This window comes from Gallinula chloropus (genome assembly GCF_964237585.1).
Source record: "Gallinula chloropus genome assembly, chromosome: 5".
NCBI lineage: Eukaryota > Metazoa > Chordata > Aves > Gruiformes > Rallidae > Gallinula > Gallinula chloropus.
This window is the reverse complement of record NC_140090.1, coordinates 7979393-7998495: the sequence shown is the minus strand read 5'-3', so window position 1 is coordinate 7998495 and position 19103 is coordinate 7979393. Positions and strand designations below refer to the sequence as shown.

Sequence of the window (19103 nt, the reverse complement as noted above, 5' to 3'; positions counted from 1 at the left end):
AGGGTCTCTAACTTTTAGCAGAATTTTGCATACGTGAGTCTTGCTGACAGGACACTCTTAATGTTTGAATAATTTGAAGATACTTTTAAACAAAAAAAGAAATAAATTTCTTATTTTAAAAATTTTATTTTGTTTTCATCCACATCAGCTTGGGTCTGTATCCATCACCTAATATCCAAATGTTATCAATTCTTTGGTCATTCCCAGGACTTTCCGTTACACAATGCAGATGAGATCTAGATATCAAAGACTTAGAAATAATAAAGAGAATTTTGTTGCAGTAATCCCTCCAGACCTTCTTCAGAATGGAAGCACAAATGCATAACCAGCCAGGCTGCTGGTTAATGTTTTTACATAAGTATCATTAAAATTGCCTTTTCATCATCGGAGCAGTGACAGTTCTGCACTGGCACTCCAACAACCTCAACACAGAGCAGTTTCAGGTGGAGAAGTGACCTCAAACCTCCAAGGAAATATAAGACAAAAGGAGAAATACAATCCCCACATCTTAAATACCAGTCCCAGGTCCATCACACTACATGTTCACATTTTAACCACATAATACTACAGTACCACATACAACCTACCATAATTCTTGATAATGGGAATAGAGCAAAAGCTGTTCGGGGACTTCTTGTACAGCACCCTCTTTGCAAGCTTTAACTCTGTGAACAACTACACACATGCTTAACTTCACACACAGCCTTTCTAGTTCAATGCTGGAACTCTAAGGTTAGGCAGGTGTCTAACTTATTGCAAAATCAGGGCCTTAGATGGAAAATTAATCAGCATTAAGAAGTGGATTTACACACAACACCTGGCTGCTGCTGCTGCTGAGCATATCTGCATAGGGGTTTATCCAGATGAGTGGAGCAGTGGTGTAGCTGTAAAGCTCTACAAAAACTAACCCTACACTGCATAAAAGTGGAGAAGTTAATCATTACTAATTATTACAGAAAGAGAGGTTCTTTGTCTTCAGAAAGAAGACAACCCCAAGTACCTACAAAGGACACATTTACACTTAACTTCACAAGAAAAACTTGAGATAAATGCAATTGCAATTATCAGCAAAAATGCAGATGAGAAAAAGCTGAAGCAGTAATAACTTCTCTAGGACAGGCTCTAAAAACACCAAGGTACAAAGAGACCAGATTGAAACAGCCAAAAAGTACAAAACATAACATTTCTGAGCCAAAGGATGCAATGTTCCTATCCACAACGCTCAGCAGAAGAGGAGACAACACAAGAGATGCCCAAACCCATCTGAAGTTTTCATCTTTTCCTTTTTTCCCTCAGAACATCAGAGCTCTGCACTGAACTTCCAGCTCATCCTTGCGGATCAGCACAGCGCTGCGCTGGGGGGGACACGCCATATGGCTCACTTTAACCGCGCGAGTCGCACGTGGTGACATGAATGGGGCTGCTCCACGTACACAGCCAGTCACCAGCTTCGGGGATCTGGCGGAACGGGGATTACAGCGCACACCACAGCCAGGCTGGGAACAAGCAGGGCTTCGGAGAGCAGCGGCACAGAGTCAGGCTCGGGTTGGGTTCCGCACCCCCGAAATCTGCCGGGTCACAACAAATTCTGGGAGGGCTTTAACCTAGGTGACTCAAAATGTTATTACAGCGTTTTTACCACAATGGCAATCTAATAACGTGCTTTTTCATACTGGTTCCCTGCACAGTACAGTGATTTTAAAGTTTTAAAAGGAACACTTAAATCTACAGCAGCAGGGACTTGATGACATTTTTATTCTTGCCACTGGCAAGCCGCATCTAATGCCAGTGACATTAATCCCAGTGTTCACTGGCAAAAGGAACTAAGGCTTGATAAATTAGACTAAGGATACTGGTTGCTCTATCCTGTAAGGGCACACTGTGTATTTATCTTATATGACTTGTTTCCTCTTTTAACAAGAAATGGGAAAACATTTTTGGTATTCACAGCAACAAAAAAAAAAGTAATTTTGGTTCATCACCAAAGACCAGCATCAAAATTCACAGAAAATAAATCCTTAGCATTCTGAATACTGTCCAGTTATTCCCCAACCACACTGAAAAATCCAGCCTGCCCATTCCAGCATTTCAGTGCAATTTTTATTGACCTACTAACCTGTAACTCTGGGAAGCCTGGAGCTAAGAATGCAATAATGGCTAGCAAATACAAGTCTCCAAACAGAGTGTAATAACCTTAAGTAAACTACTGCCAAGCAAAAGTCCTGCAGATCAAACAGTTCCCACGAAGCCTTATGCTATTAACTAGCAAAAAAGTCCCATGATATCTCCATAGCCATGCACAATAACAGAGCACTGCGCTTCTGTTTACTTACATAGCTTATCTGCAATCCAGTAATGTATACAGTCAATCCCTCAGATGTAAATCACTTGTCTATTGAATGTTACTTCACTTGTTAAAAACTTTGCTAGCTTTCTAGTGATAAGCAAGGGGTTTATCTGGAATTTCAATTTTCAGGGCATGTAAAAATTTACAGTGAATGTTTACAAACAGCTTCAATTTGGGAGTCAATTTTATACCAGTACATGCAGAAAAATTACTGCAAATACATAACGTTAGAGACGCTACTGTATTTGTTCACTGTTGTTTGCTTTCCTAAAGGAAAACACAAGGCCCAGTCACACCTATTCTACCTTATTTCAGCCATTTTCTGGGTAAACCCACCTCAGAAGATGGATATTGGATCCAACACCCTACTAAGGCCCAGAATCAACAACGGGAAGCCTGGTCAGCCAGCCGGGTCACTTCCCACTCTGCGTTTACTTCACACCCTATCGCTTTGTGTACTTGAACTCATTTCAAAACCCCCTCTATTTTGCCTAACGTACTTCTTCCATCAGTACAACCTCCCCGCGGGGCTCCGTGCGGCGTGTTGGAGTCATTCTTTAAACCAACAGGAATAAAACCCGAAAAGAAACAGAGCCCGTTAGATGCTCCTGGCAGAGTCCCAGCGCAAGAACAAGCAACAGGGCTCAAATGCAGACGCCTCCGCTCCCCCCCTGCGGCTCAAGGAGGAAAACAGAGGGAAGAAAAGCGGATCGCACCTTGTCTGGCCTCCACCCCCCCCGGCTACGAAGGGCCGGAGCCCCGCGGCAGGGCCGGGCGCGCACAGGCGCGGTGGGGGCTCCGGCCAGGCAGGAGCCGCGGGGGGGCGCGGCGGTGCCTGCGGGGCGGCCGGCCGGGGGCTCGGCGCGCCCGAGGCGGCGCGGGTGGCCGTCCTGGGCCGCTGGGCTGCGGCGCTTCTTCGGCCCGCGGGCGTGAAGGACGGTCGGTCAGCAGCCGCGGGGAGCCCAGCCCTCCAGCCGCCGCTGCGGCAGGCGCGGCCGCCTCAGGCTGCGTGGCCGGCGGGGCGGGGAAAAGGCCGGGCCGGCGGCGGGGAGCGGCGGCAGGTGCCTCCCCCCGCCCGCGGGCGCGCCCGTCCCCGCGCAGCCCTGCGCCCCGCGGGCGGGGGAGCGGCGGGCGCCGCCGGGGCCGGCGAGGGGGAGCCGGGGAAGGGGAGGAGACGGCTGCGGGGCGGGCAGGAGGCGGCGGAGGCGCGGCGGGCAGGTGAGGGAGGGGAGGCGCGGCCGGCTCCTTACCTGCTGGGCGGTGGGGCATGCTGCGGCGGGCGGGGGCAGAGCGTCCCGGCGGGCCGGGGAGCCCGCCGCCGCCGGCCCCCGCCTCGGCAGAGCGGCTGCCGCCCCCCGGACCGGCCGCCCCGCCACTCGCCTCTTCCGCTTTGTTCCGCCGCGGCGGCTTCTCCTCCCGCTCCCGCCGCAGCCGCGGGACGCGTAACATGTGCCTGGGGAGGGCGGGCGGGCGCCCGGGGTGGCACTTTCGGCGGGGCGGGGAGCGCGGCGGCCGGGCCCCTCCGCCCCCGGCCCCGCGGAGGAGCGGGGCTGTCAGATCCAGCCCATCTGCCGCGATCGCAATCGGTCGCAACTGAATGGCTCCGGCAAATCTGCGCCGGCAGCAGGGGCTCGCCGCGGCGGGGGGGGGGGGCTATGGGGGGGGGGGGGGGGAAGGGCCGGGCGGGGGCGGCCATTGTCTACAGTGGCGGGGCCAGGGCCGCCGGGCTTCCCCGGGCTGGGGGCGGCGGGCGGGAGCCGCCTGGGGAACGGGGTGTCCGGCCGCGGGCGCCGCGCAGCGTCGTCCCGGCGGCATCGGGGCAGAGCCCTCGGGCCGCCCTTGAGCGCTGCCGGGGCAGCTCTGCCGCCGGCCGGGCAGCCCGCCCGCTGGGTCGCGCAGCGGGAAGAAAGCCCTCGTTCTGCACGGCCCCAAATGAAATGCTAATCTCAAGCTGACGCCGTTTCGGCTGTCTTGGAAAGTTAAGGGAGAAGGGGCCCGGCCCGGCCGAGCCACCCGGCCCCTGGTGCTGGGAAGCCCGAAGCAACCGCCGCTTGTGCCCGGCGAGGTCCCTGCAGGGCTGCTGGGGCCTGGTGCGGGGACACGAAGTGACAGGCTGTGGATGGGTAGAGGCTTGCCGACACACACGACACACCGAAACCCTCTTGTTTCAGCTCCTGAAGAATCACTGAAAGCTTTGTTACCCACTAGTCAATAAACTACAACTCAAAACAACCTTCCCAGTTACCCCAGATCTCAGTTGGGTTGGTTTTGGATGGGATCAGATCATTTCTAGACAGAATTAGTTTCAGAGAACCCAAGTATACGGTGAACAAGAGCCAGGGCAGGATTGTTCTGCTTTAATTAGAGAAAGTGTGAGAGAGAGGTCTCAGAAACAAAGTGAGAAAACCTGAGGTGATGCAAACGAGATCTGGGTACACTGGAGTCAAGAGAACAGAGGACACGGGGCAAAGTAAATCCTCATTGTGCTGAGACAAGAATTAAAAGGTAGAGCTGTATCTGAGAATCAGACAAGAAGTACCAGAGAAATAAAACTTTAAAAATTAAGGTGATAGGATTTTTTATGGATTTTGAATTTGGAGGCTTCGGAGCAGAGGAACAATATGCTCTCAAGAATGAGTCAATCATTGGATTTAAATATACCACTGGAAATAATGCCCAGCTTTTACTTAACAGGCTGGTTGTAGCTGAAGATGGTGCATTGTGCAGAAGGGACCTCTTCCTGTGGCAGTATAACCTTTGCAGCCAAATACATGACACAGATATGCCAGCAGCCAGGTCTGTTAATGCAGATTTTCTTCAGCTTTTTTCAGTGTAGAATGGGACCCACCAAAATTGCTTGAGTCTCACAGACATAAAATGACCCTTCCAAGAGAGCAGCTCACTCTGGCACCTTGGTCTCTCCTGATGAGAGGCAACAGTTGAGCTTTCTGAGGGCTGATCTACAGTCCCAGGCTAGTCAGTAATTCAGTGTAATTAGGTAAAGTATAAAGCTTATACTACACTGCAAATACAGCAATGTTCTCAAGTACTACAGAACTCCGTGAAGGAAGCTTGAGAAGGGAACTAGTCAGAATGGCAGCTGGAATGTCAAAGTCTCCCAATCCAGCAGAAGTTGGGGTCTTCAGAGAAATATTTAGTCCCCATTAGAACAGAGTTCCGTCATTTAAAGCATGGTCCTGTAGTCGCATAGAACTGAAGTAATGTCTACTGATGTGTTTAATTGCTTTGTTGTGCTGGGAAACGCCTTGAGCAACTCTCCTAACAGCTAATTTTAATAACTGAGTTTAAAATATGTTCATTTGCTGTTTAAATAGGAATAATAGCTTCCCAATAAAATGTAACCACATTACAATGCCTGTTGCTTGCACAGTCAACCCACATCACCTATCCAGATTCCTTTATAATTACTGATCCGAACAGCAAAGGCTAAATGGTTTCAGAGACCTGGGTCACATCAGAGTGGCTGCACTGAACCTGCCCCAAAGATCAATGTACCACAGTACCAGATCTCTGACAAGGGCAAAACCTGAATTTCCAGGGAGGGGTACTCTCCAGCCATCTGGGAGGAGCTCAGGGCTGTCCCTAGCCAAGCCTGCCCTCTCTGTGCCTAGTACGTCCTGCTAGAGATCTCATCCATGACTTTGTCTAGACTCCAGCTGAACCCACGTATGCTTTTAAAGCCAATGATCCCCTGCTGCAGGTGCTCTGAACCTTCCTTATGTACTGCATGAAAAATTTATTCCTGTTACTTGTTTTTTCCATGTGCCACCTGTTAGTTTCATCTGATACCCTGCATTTCTTGCATTGAAAGAAGCAGGAGACAATCTGCTCCTCTCCATGCTCCTCATGTTTTTAGGTCTGTCATTACTGCTTTTTCAGACTCAAGAGCCTTAGTCATCCCATAAATGAGAGGCAGCTCATGCTTCTGATTACCCTTTTCTGCTGTTTTTTGAGCTTTCCCAGTTCTGTTGCACCTTTTCTGAAGTGGGTGACCAGAACTGCAACTGGCATTTGAGATGCAGTAAAAGCATCAGCATAATTACAACCCCTGAGTAAGTGTGGTACTGCAGATCTTAAAATACAGCACTAGTCTAGGCAACAAATCTTCCTATCAGTCCATGTAGTGTTGCATAGAAAGTTTTTATTTAAAGACCACTTCTATTCACAATGGTCCTTTCCCAAGTTCCTAGTGAAGTCATCGAATGATTAAACAGGGCTGGAGGAATGAAAAAATGTATTTCCAGTTCTTTAATTATTTTCAGGTCCAGGCTTACATCCACTGAAATCAAGAGCAATAGGACTGGTCTCCTACTATGTAACTAGAAGTGATTTAGAATTAAAAAGAACCAGTATTTATCTACAATGCAAAGCTATAATTACAATTTGAAAGTATTTTTTATGCATATCGAGCTGTACTGTTCCTGACAGCTGAGATGCTGCTCTTCTGTGTCTCTTCCAGATTAATAGTATCTGAGTTTCACACACAGCAATAAGTACATATTCCAAATCATTAATTATTTCTTGTCCCCAGGCTTGTGCAATTTTATCTTGCATAGATATTTGTAAGACAATACACTAGTCTTCAAACAAAATTCATTACTTGCTTACCATTGCTCTGGAGTGATGCTGAAAGCACAATGCTTACACTTCAGAGCACTAAAGTGAAGTAGATGGTAGCATTAGCTTGATACAGCAATGGTAGCCATAAAGACAGGACCCTAACAGCCAGCACTGTCAAATGCAGTAATTACCCAGTATAGGAATTCTACCATTTTCTCACTGACATTGAGCTACTGGTGCAGGGACAGATGCAACTTGAACTGACTCCTGATTCCCGCCTGGCATAATGCACATGAGGAGGTGATTCACCTCTGCTGGCTACTGCACTCTGCAGCTCTTTCAATGGGAGATACTTGGGAGGGAACAGGTACTTTCACAAGGTGGAAGTGAACAGTAATCAGTAATGCCAAAACAACTGTGGAATCTGTGCTTCTGGGAGAAACTTCAGACTTTATCAGGGGGACAGATGGGACACACCTCCAGAAACGAGGAGTTCCTGAGTTCAACTCCTTGTCCTTTTTAAAACAGTGATTTATTTCCTTACATAGTACCGAAGCTGTAAAGGTGATGCAGTACTGAAGTTGCAGGTACTCTACCTAAAGGTTACTAGCACTTAACACTAGCGGTGTTCCAAAACTCTTAAACATGAGCAGGGCAGGGATCACGCTCACTGACGTCATTTACAGAAACAGTTGCTCTTTCAGCCTGACACAGGCCGCTGTTCAGGGAGACCTGAGGCAGCACTGCCCTTTTCGGGGCTGCAATTGGAATATCGGGACAATTGCCTGTGCGGCTGGGAACCCTGCCAGGCAGGCTGCTACACAAAGCTGCACAACAGGAGCCAACAGGGACACTTGCTGAACACCCTGTGCTGGCAGGGACAGAAAAAAGTGGGAAAAAATAAAACCACTGCTCTGGAACCTCTCCTGGAGCGACTGATCTAACTGGTCCCCAGTAACCATGTCGGTATTTCCCAGTACAGACTCTCAGTTAAGTTCACCCTAAGGATTCTATAAAAGTTTTCTCTTTATCTCAATGGTAATTCAGATTTGATACCCTTCATGGGACCTGGCTGAAGAAAGGGCCAGGTGCTGCCGTGTGCACATGTCCACATTGCAGAAGAGAAGTGAAAAGAAAACCTGACGTTCTTACCACTGGGAGAGGGACAACATTTGGCCATTTTTAAAAGCACTTAGAACAGTTTAATTAGAGAAAAGGAGAAGAGGGATTGTGAGTGTTCACAATTCTTCATCTGTGTTTCTGGACCTGTTCTGGCAGGGCTCTGCAGGAAGGTGGGTACCTACTTTGCAATGAGTCTCATCAAACCAGGGAGAGTGGAAGAACATAAGAGATACAGGAAGCCTTACAGGAGCCACGCTGCACATACTTGCTTCTCTCAAAAGGGCTTAAGAGGCTCTCAACCTCCCTGGTAGAGGACTAAGAATCCCCTGAATGAAAAACAATATTGGATTTATTATGGCATGTCAAAAACTGAACTGGGAAGAATTTGAGAGGTGGCATCAAGATAGTATCAAACCTCCTCAAGTGCTGCAGATAGGTTTATCCCTCTGCCATCTTTAAAGATGTCACATGAATTACAACAACCCAAATATCCTGCAAAAGCTGGTATCTCCTTACTGCCAAGCATTTGCTAGAGATTGATCTACATTTTCTATTCTTTTTTGCTTATTTAAGTTACATTTTCTAGACTGCTTAGCTAATCAAGTGGTAATAAAACTAAGATCTCTATTTTGCAAGCTTTTCTTCATTTTTTAAAATGTCAGGGGAATATCTACATAAGCAAGAGTTTGCAAATTCTGAGCTATGCAGATTTAAGTAGGGAAAAAAGTATGCTCAGGTCTTTAATATCTGATGAATGCTGCCTTATATTTGAAACCTTGTCCCTAGTGGAACCCATTACAATAATGTTTATACAGGTTTATGCTATAAATGCATGCATTTTCCCTACAGCAGAGTATGTTGGAATTTACTCCTGATTAATAAAAATAATGTGCAAATGGGCCACAGACCAGAATATGGGTTGCTAGAGACATAATTATGGCTATTTATTAACAAATAAAGCAATGGAAAATATAATCTGTTATTAAAAAGGGCAGAATTGATAGGAAGCACACCCTGGATCTCCTGCAATGTGTGTAAATGGGAAGCAAGCCAAATTCCACCAAATTAAAGGAAACTTTCAGAAAGCTGTGAAGTATCTCCCCAAGCTCTTCCAGCCTGATTACAGTCAGCAGTAGAGCTAAACAGGAGATGCAGGGAACCTCCTGGACAAGGCTAGCTAGAAATCTGAACTTCACTGCTGCAGGAACTCCAGTACATCTGGATCTCCAGCTGCCAAGCGCACACAGAGCTTGGAGAGCGATGCTGACTGTCGTGGTAGGAAGCAGGAAGATGACAGTGATGGATCAGTCCAAGCTTAACATTAAATAGCAGGAAGAGGCAATGTTGGAGCAATATTTCAGTTACACATGTATCCTGCTTTCAACTCAAGCAGTGTTTGTCCTGTGATAGGCCCAAACAGATGACATGGGTATCTACATCCAAGGTTTTCTCTATAGTAAAAGCCTTTGCACCAGCACAGCAATACCAATACACATTAAACTGGCTCAAGAGAACAGGGCAGAGTCCTCCTCCTCACCTTTCCAATACCTATCCCCTGACAGAGGGGATCACTCACGTGGACTTTTATATTGTGGAGCACCAAGGGCCAAGGATGGGAGCTGGAAGGACACTCTGGTGGTCATGCTATGAACTGTACACACAAGAAATAGTTCTGCCTTGGAGCACAGGGTAAGGCTGTCACCAAGCTTGCTTTAAGCCATAAAACCTTTTAAATATTCAAGCAGTGAAGTGGGAACTTCATCCCCTGGATAGGAGTGAACGGGCTGACAACACACAAGTGCTGTGACATGAGGACTACAACCTTACTATTAATACATTGAAACAGAACAGAGAAGAGCTCTGGTTTAGACACAGATCTCTTGTACAGGCTCCATTACTTAGCATATTCACAACTTTATTTTTCTCTGTAAAGAGGGAATGTTGTTATTTCTTGTTTCATCCTTGGAGCTGAGGAGATGAAAACCATTTCTCACTGTGTGTGGAACAATGAGGCCCTGTTCTCACTTGGTCTTGGAAGTCTTGCTCTAATGTAATTTAGAAAAAATAAAAATGGTTGAGCATTGCAGAATGAAGCAGAAATGCTAAACTTGATTATTTATCTTCTCTCACAAATGAAACTGATTTACAGGGAAAGGCGCTAACCCGACTTGTATGACTTGATATACATTTTCTCACTGGCCCCTTCTCCATCTGCCATCAGCACTGCCCTGTTTGTATTAGTCAAACAGATCAGTGATGTACCATTCCTCTAAAAATAACAAATTCATAAATTCTCCATTTCTCCTCCTTTGAACCCACCATCCCATGTAAAGCCCTGTCTCACAGCCTGTGTGCACCCCTCATTTCTAGAATAGATTTCAACATCCCATTTTTAGAAGAACCCAAATTCTCACTTGTTGCCTTGATATAAATCTGTGGGGTTTTCAATAGAAAACAGAAGCTCTGTGTAAAGATACAGTTACTCAGTCTTGGAGAAGACTTCAGGGCAATGTCACTGTTACTCACAGGAATTATTCTTTGCTCTGTGAATAAGTCCACTAAAATAATTGGAATTATCTGATGAGTGAAATACAATTCAACATGAATAAGCGTGGCTGTTCCTTGACATTAGTGGGATGGAAGACTTAATTTAATACCAAATAATGAAAAGAGACTATAAAGAAGTTTCCACTTGGAAATGTTTGGCTTGAAGAAGCACCAGATAAGCTCTGAGCACCAGCACCAGATAATCCACATTCATTTCTTGTAGATTACGTTGTTTACTAATGTGTATTATCTGGTTGTTGGATTTGTACCTAAAAACTGGAGTACTGTTTCAGGTGAGTGGTCTGACATTTCCCCAGACACCGGTTCTTCTGGGTCAGCCTGTGTTTCCCCCTTGTGCCCACCATAGGTCTGTCTGCAGCGTGCCCACTGCCTGCTACCCAAACCAAAGCCTGCGCTTCAGGGGACACAGACAAAACCACTGCCATACCCACTTAGCTTCAGATAAAATCAGCTCAAAACATATTTGTGTCCAACCTTAAATAGCCACTACAATACTATGTGTATCTGCATACACAAAAGAGTTTGTTCTTATAAAAGAAAATCTAAACCAAACAGAGAACCATGCCAAGATTATACTTTCATTTCCCAGCATACAAATGAGGATCTAATTTACTCTGGGCTGTTCATGCATTTTGCTTTTAACAAACATCCATATGTCAAATAGCCCTTCCACATACTTCCCTGCTGGAGTTTTTTTCCTTTCAACTTGGTAGGGAACATTTGTGATCCTCATTCTACCAAATATATCTAAAGAATATATTTTTCTCAAGGCTTTCTATTTTTTAATTTAAGAGAAACAAATCAATTCACAGCTCTGGCAGTCTTAACTACTATGACAAGCATGCATCTGTGCAAAAATACCCCAATCCCTAATTAATTACAGGATGTTATTAACATTTTTAAATTTAACCCCGCTTAATTTAATTTTATAAACATGACAATATGAAGTGGCTTTTTAAAGCACACTTCTCCATCCTTTGTCTGCGGTTTTAAAATCTGAGTAGTTTAGCATAAATAAGGAGATATTTGCTTGCATCACACTTATTTTATATTCCGATGATTCCAAATCCTTTATGCAATGACTTCAATAACTGAGGCTTGACACTTCACTCCTGACTCATGTGGCACTGATGGCCAGTGTTAACAGGAGTTCTCTCTGATTAAAGGAAACAGGCCGAGAGTCATGTTCTCTAAAATTAATACTTGTTATGAATGTATAATGCCAAAATCATCCCAGGTCATATTTCTCATATAACACATCACATCGAGTTGAGCTTAATTGTAAATCAGCTTAGTAAATACTCCAGAGGAATATGTCCAGAGTTAAAATTCCTTGCTTTTGAAGATATCCTTAATGGCCAGGTAAAGAGCTGCACATAAAATTACTTTAATCAGTCAAGGTCAGTTATTTTATTTAACTTGGGTAACAAAGTTGACAGCTATTCAAAACTTACAATATGCCTATTTTACTTTTGTTTAAAAAGACAGTGATCAGTCTTGAGCCATGAGATAAATGATACTAAAATAGGTGCTGCCTTACTGCACCTTGCAGCATGTATTCTGGCAGCTGTCTGGTCTCTTCCCTTGGTTACAAGTTCAGAATTTGTAGTGGACTTAAGTAGCCCATAAAGTTCATTTGTAATCTTTAACCTATTCTCTCATATTTTTCTGTGATTCTATTAAAAATATGAATTATAAGGCAAACACAAAGACACTGGTTTTTCTATATACTTGTTCTTCACTCGCATCCAGTTCTGTGACGAACAAGTATCTTTACCAGCAGCATGAGATAGTCATTGTGCTGAGGAGTCCAAGGAATGAGTGGTTCTCATTCACAGACAGCATACAGAGGCAGTGGTTTTTGTGGCTGGTAACTACATCTGCACTGCTCACCGAACCAGCTAAAAAAAAGCATCTTTGGCCAGATACATTTTTAATTGGTAACCTAATGTGTATATTGAAATACTAATCCTTGGTAGAAATAAGTGTCTGGAGCAGTATTATCAACTCTGTTAGACAACTTGGTAGCCTTATGGTTTTTATCTACATTCTTGAGTTAATTTTTTCACATGTGAAGTCACAAGCCACAACTTTATAGCAGCATCTATATCTCTTTAAAGTTCATTGGAAACATCTGAGTACCTGTGGTGACTGAGTGACTCCTAATTGCCAAACTCAAGTTTATCACATGTATCCACTGCTTTATCCAACAATGTTTTAGAGATGTAGCAAAATCCCACCAAAAAAATCACCATACCCCCCAAAAAAAACAGCAAAAGAAAACAGAGAAAGATGAGAGGCAGGAGTTAGTCACTAATAGCACACACCACTTCCCTGGCTTTATCCATTGCCAAGATGGTGTGACAAGAAGGTCGATCAAACAGCAAAGAAGGAAGCCTTATGCTCTTGCAAACCAATTGAACCACACCAACCTCTGCCTGTTGATCATAGGATACAACACTTTTGGAAGATAATGAATTTAATTCTAAATACTGCCTATAATTCACATTAGCATCATAGACCAGAGGCAACTTTTGGTATCAGAAACTTCTAAAAAAGGTTAAAATGGGTTTTCAAGCCCAAGTCTTGGTTGCTTTGACCTTAATTCCCCTTGGGCCAAGTTACTAAGCCTCTAACAAGGAAAAGATACTTGTACAGAGCATGACCTTACTTATCTGGGGTAGCATTTGTGTTTTTCCACAGCCTTCTTTACTGTAATATCATACATAGGGTATTTCATTTGTTTGCCATGCAACTTATTCCCCTAAGATTAGTCCTTTTCTAGTCAAGCAGTTTAAAGCTAATCACAGTTGTTATTTTAATCTGTGCTCACCATTAAGAATTCTTGCAGAGCTATTTTGCTTGTTAGCAATTATGGTCTCCCAATGGAAGTTTATGATTACAGCAAAAGCAACCTGTGTAATACTTGGCACCTCTTTAGTATAGAAGCACTAAGCCCAGGAACATAGAAGCACGCTAATGCTGGTGATCAAAGTATGACAAACCTATTCAACAAAGTGTTTTTAAAACACAGTATTGGAGAACTGTTTTGGGGTCCTCATGCCCATTTGTGGCCCTCCCTCTCTGTGTTTTTCATTACCACAATAAGGTGTTGTCAATCCTTCATTCATGTTATGATTGTCATGTCTGAAACACAGGATATCTTGATACTTTCATCAAGAGAGACTAAAGGTTTGCTCCTGGTTCAAGTGGCACCAATAATAAAAGTCCCTTGAAAGGTCTTAAGAACAAGGTCTGACCCCTGCATATTTAGGCAAGCATCCCATGCTGAAATACAAAGTCTTTCTTCTGTTAAGGGAACTAGTAATTGCTGTCACTGATCTACTTGTCAAAAGTTGGACATTATGATCTACTGTCAAGGTCAATTAGTAAAGACTGTGGGAGCAGATTTCTGCTTCTCACGTTGATTGTCCATGTGCAATAAAAATTATACATAGTAATACACATTAGTTACAGCATTAAACAACAATGTGAGAAACACCACTGTGGGGATCCCCACAATTCTGCCCTGTTTAAAGTTACTTCTATACAGGCTGAGGCACAACAATCTAAAATAATGCAGTGTTCTGGTTCAAACTGATACACTGAGATGCACAGTGACTACTGTGCAGCACCATACTGATAAATGTTGGTGAGTTACATCAGCAAGGGTCAAATAGAGAAGAAATAACAATTCTGCACTATCATGACTACAGCTGAATTTTAAAACTGTTTATTTTAGCTTCAAGTCTCCCACATTGGATAAATTCATTTCATTCAAAACATGACAAATGAGGGAAACACTGCTATTGCTTTCGTCATGCTTCAGGTGGAAAACACTATCTTAAAATGTTCAGGGTAAGAAAAGCTGTGTTTAAAAAAGTGTCTGCATCTCCAGATACTAGTGAGGTACCTTCATTCTACGTCGTAAAGGTTTTAAAGAACAGAACATCTGAAGCCAGGCTGCTAGAGGTCTATTTTCGTAGAAAGCTATAAACCGTGACCTGACCATGGTCAGTCCTCCTGGGATGGCAATTACAGCAATAAATGTTCCACAGCAGATGCTAATGCTGTGTATAAACAGTCATCCCCCAAAATGAAAAGAAATTTTTGCCCCCACATGTCTTTTAGGAACCCATTGTACGTGTGGAAATGTAAAGGAAATGTACAATTGATATGCGCACCATGACATCGGCTTTAGTCTCCTCTGCCTCTGCCTGGCCACTATAAATCTGTCCCAGCTGTAGCTGAGGCTGAAGGAGCTAAACGGTCAGAATTTGTGTCTGTCCTTTTTATTAGCTGGCCTAGAGTAAAGTGGGGGTTATCGGTCAATGTCAGGTTCAGCGCCCAGTGACCCACTAGGTTAAAATTGTGGTAGTCACAAATCAAGAGCATAATGAAGTCTGAGAAGAGGGCTATGCTGATTTATTAGGACATCTGTCTGGCTATAGACAGCCTAGTACTGCCCCTGCCTAGTGCGAGCTATTAGCATAATCCTCACCATGAAACATGGTAGAGATTTAGAGGAGAGAAATCAAGTGTTCAAAGAGGAGCGGCAAAACCAGAAGGATTTCTCTGGTAGTGCTCATTGTAAGTCTTAGCTTTTTATGCCAATACCCCATGAAAAGAATATTAAAAATAAATTAATGTTTAACATAAGTTACCATCCTCAGTTTTCCAAACCCACAGAATTTTCAGAACATATCTGAATCTCTGTTCATAATAAAGTCACTACCATTGCTCCTTTTCAAAGACTTTTTCCTCTTAATATTTTATTATTCATTTATATTTAACCATGGTAGTGTCAGCCACACATGTTCTCAATCACCTTCACTCTTACAAAAATTATCTCCCAAATTCTGTAATCTTAAAAGTAAACTTCAAGGGTTTTTTTGGTGCCACTTATCTTGTATACTTGGAAAGCAGGAATTTTACAGAAACATTCTGAGTTTTGCCTATCAATAAGATGAAGTTCATTTCATAAAGGCTGTATTCTGTAAATGCTGTAATACAACTCTATATCCTATGGGCCAGGAAGTTGGTGAGGTGAATGCCAACTAGCACTGTCATGCAAAGCTACTTTCCTGGCAGCCGAGAGGCATTCAGCTGAAAAACCAGCAGATCTTTATTTCTTCCTTGATCAGAGCTAAGGTGAATCAGGTTTTAATCTTTGAAAATTAAGTTCTTCTCTGAAGATTACTTTATATTTGAATATGTGTTAATAAAGATCGTCACCACTCATACACCTTAGGAAAAAAGTTAAATATTACATCAAAAAAAATACATGTCTGGGAACATTGAATGAGTTTCATCACTGGTATTATGCCATTTCTTCTGTATTAAATGTTATTCCAGAGAGGAATTTAGCTGGTAGCTATAAAAAACCTGACCTAATAAGTATTTAATAAATAGATACTAAATACTTAATAAAATAGAAAGTAAAATCAAATACTGCATAGTGCTATCGCACAGATCTTTAGAGCAGCTGTGATAATAACAATTCTAGACAAATTAAAAGTCTGGAAGAATTAATTTAAAAGTCATCAAGAGATAATTAACTCATTATGGGTGTGAGACTTCTGAAGATTAGGTAATTCCTTGGCAATTTTTACCATTTCTCATCAGAGCAGCTAGAGAACAGTGCTGCTGAAATCCCAACCTGTAACATTTTTACCACCTTGTCAGTTATGAAGGCCACGATAAATTTTAGAAAGATACAAACAATGCACAGCCTCTAATCCTACCTAATGAAGGCATCCACAGCAACACAGCAGCAAAACCACTGAAGTACAATATATAATAAAACTGCTGTTGTAGAGAGGAAGCTGTGACTGGAACATGGTGAGCCCTTTTTTTAGGAGAGCTGATGACCTCTACCCGCGAGTAGATGACAGACCAGACAAATGCATGGAAGGCTGCAAGGTCCTACAGCCAGAGAGATGCAGAGACTGAAGACATCTACAGAAGTGCTCCTGCATTTATCACATCTGCTGTACAGCAGAGTGGAAATGCCCATTAACTACACACCAGCACATGGGAATCACTGGTTTGCTCAAACCAGAGCTATGTCTGGGCAACCTGCATTGAGTGACATGAAGAAAGAAATCGAAACTCTGAACTATCAAGAACACAGCAGAATTTTAAAACTAAATTTTAGCTTCAAAACTCTCACTGACTCACGTTGCTGTGGTGGTTTTTTTGGGTACAGTTTGTGCACCATTCAGTGAAAACACATACACTCAAGAATAAAAGACCATCTCTTAAATTCAGTCCAATGAAAAGCACCTGAAGTAGAGTTAGCACCCACTGCTTAGGAGAGTGAACATGAGGAAACTTGTGTGTGTAACTGCTGTGACTAGCAAAGGCAAGATTCAGCTTGTGTGTGATGCCCTACTTACTTCACTAAGGTAAGATTTGCTAGTCTGCAGAGAATTAGAGAATGGAGAAACTGAATACCCTCTCATATGTTTGAGCTCACAAATGAGAACTATGGAGTGCAGTATTTTTTCCAAACCAGCAACATAAATATATACATGCATACTACTTGCCTCCATAAATTCCAGCGTTGTTCTTCCAGCTGAGTCACTAAATGCTCGATGTACTTGTTGGAGTCCATGTATTCCTAAATGAAAAATGATTAAAAGGTTAGTTTTTCAATGTTCAAAGCATTTCTAAGGTGTTGAGTAGAACTCAGACAGAGTCAGTTTGTGGAATCCGCTTTAGCTTTGCACCCAAGGTTAGCCCACACACACAGAAACCAGAGTGATGTAAAAATCTAGATTAAAGCCAAATTTAGATTCATAGAAAGTGAACAGGGCAAGAGCCTAATACACTTTTCAGAGATTAGAGGGGAAGACAAAAGGCAGTCAGGATATGCAACCAGCACACATAAATTAGAGTACGTATAAATACATATCCACATTCTAAGCCCAGAATTATCTTTCCCAGATCCAGACTGAAAAATAACATCCCCACAGTGCAGTCACTGTTGTGGTGCACATTTTGTTTACTTTAGGTATAAATCAAAGCAGACTGAATATTTGACTCAAATATTTATTTCATGGATGATATGAAAATTATTATAGCATGTATCCTATTTTAAAATGATACTATAACTCAGCTCCTATATAATTTTCCAGTTCAACTTTTGCAGATGCTATAACTTGCAGTGTCACCTATATGAAAGCTACTGTATTTGTGTCTAGACAGAATTTCTGATAAATAATCACGATCAGAACAACAATTCAGATTTTCTTATTGAAGCCTGTTCTTTAAACTCAATGCAAAGAGATGTTGTTTATTCTCAGCAGAGGAATACATCAGTAATAGAAATATACCATTTCATTTCCAGGAAGAAGGCAACTTCAATATTATTTATAGAAAATATTTCAGAATGAGCCCACAGAATAACATGTGATATATTATGATGTATTCATATGACAACAGTACCAACACAGCCACGTTCCTATTATTCTGAAAACCTATCAGTAATAATATAACTCTCTTGAAATATCTCAGCAAAGAAAAAATATGTTTCAAACCCCCTACTTCAGGAAATGACACGCACTGGAGTACTGTATGGAAAAGAATCCATCTTCACTTTCAGGACACAAAAGCTCTGCTTTTATAGCTCCACTCTTTTAGCTTTGGACTCATCACAAAACCACTTTGTTGGCTTTTCGTTTAGATTAGGACTTGTTTCTGTACTGTTATTATTTATTTTGTCTACAAATATGGATTTTTGTTGCAAAGGAGTTGGTTCTTCTGAGCCATTTATTTTCATGACCAGGAATATGAGATAGCTACCACAGGGACAGTACATCATTGTGTCTTCTCAAGGTGAAAACAAGTGTTAGATGATTTTAATGATAAAAAATTATATATAAAGGTACATATTTGTTTTTCAGGAATGGAATTGTTCCAAGTGCTTCTGTGTTTCTGCCCACAGTAGTTATTCCCTTTTTCTGATCGAGAGAGTGGTTCCTCAAAGGCTACTGTGACACAAAGAAATGGTCCCTGGCACAGACAGGGAGGGAGAGTACGACATTGCTCAGCTGGAGCCTGTGCAGATGCATCTTGGCTGTATCCTGTTAAAACCATGTTGCCTGAAAACCTTTGGGTATTATGAAACTTCCCATTAAACTCTGGTTGCCCCAAGTTTAAATTTTAATCTAACTGCTGTAGATAAATGTATCTTATAGATGTTACTTCCAGAAAACATTAAATAAGGTAAATCCTGAGAAATCCCATGACCTTTTTAGCTTTTATATACCACTGCTGTGTAGATTAGACTCTGGCTTCAGCATCAACTGGCTCTTACTCTCCCTCTTACTCAAGTGAGTTGAATTTTACTTGGAGTCCACCATACCAGTTAAGCAGCAAGCTTCCTCTAAGCCAATACAAGTAAAGTAATTCTTCAATGCACGTAGATTACAGTTCAGAAAAAAATATACTGTACAAGAGTATAATGATTATTAGTTGCAGT

At 42.8% G+C, this 19103-nt stretch overlaps 1 protein-coding gene across 1 annotated transcript in view; it reads right to left on the bottom strand.

Moving 5' to 3' along the window:
* The window catches only part of NCKAP5 (NCK associated protein 5), a gene marked incomplete at its 5' end in the record, with an annotated part of 361891 nt that overhangs the window by 239064 nt on the left and 103724 nt on the right, over window positions 1-19103 (bottom strand). The window contains one exon of the mRNA XM_084264849.1: window positions 17163-17240. Coding sequence (XP_084120975.1) covers window positions 17163-17240 — 78 coding nt within the window. The remainder of the gene's footprint in view (window positions 1-17162; window positions 17241-19103) is intronic.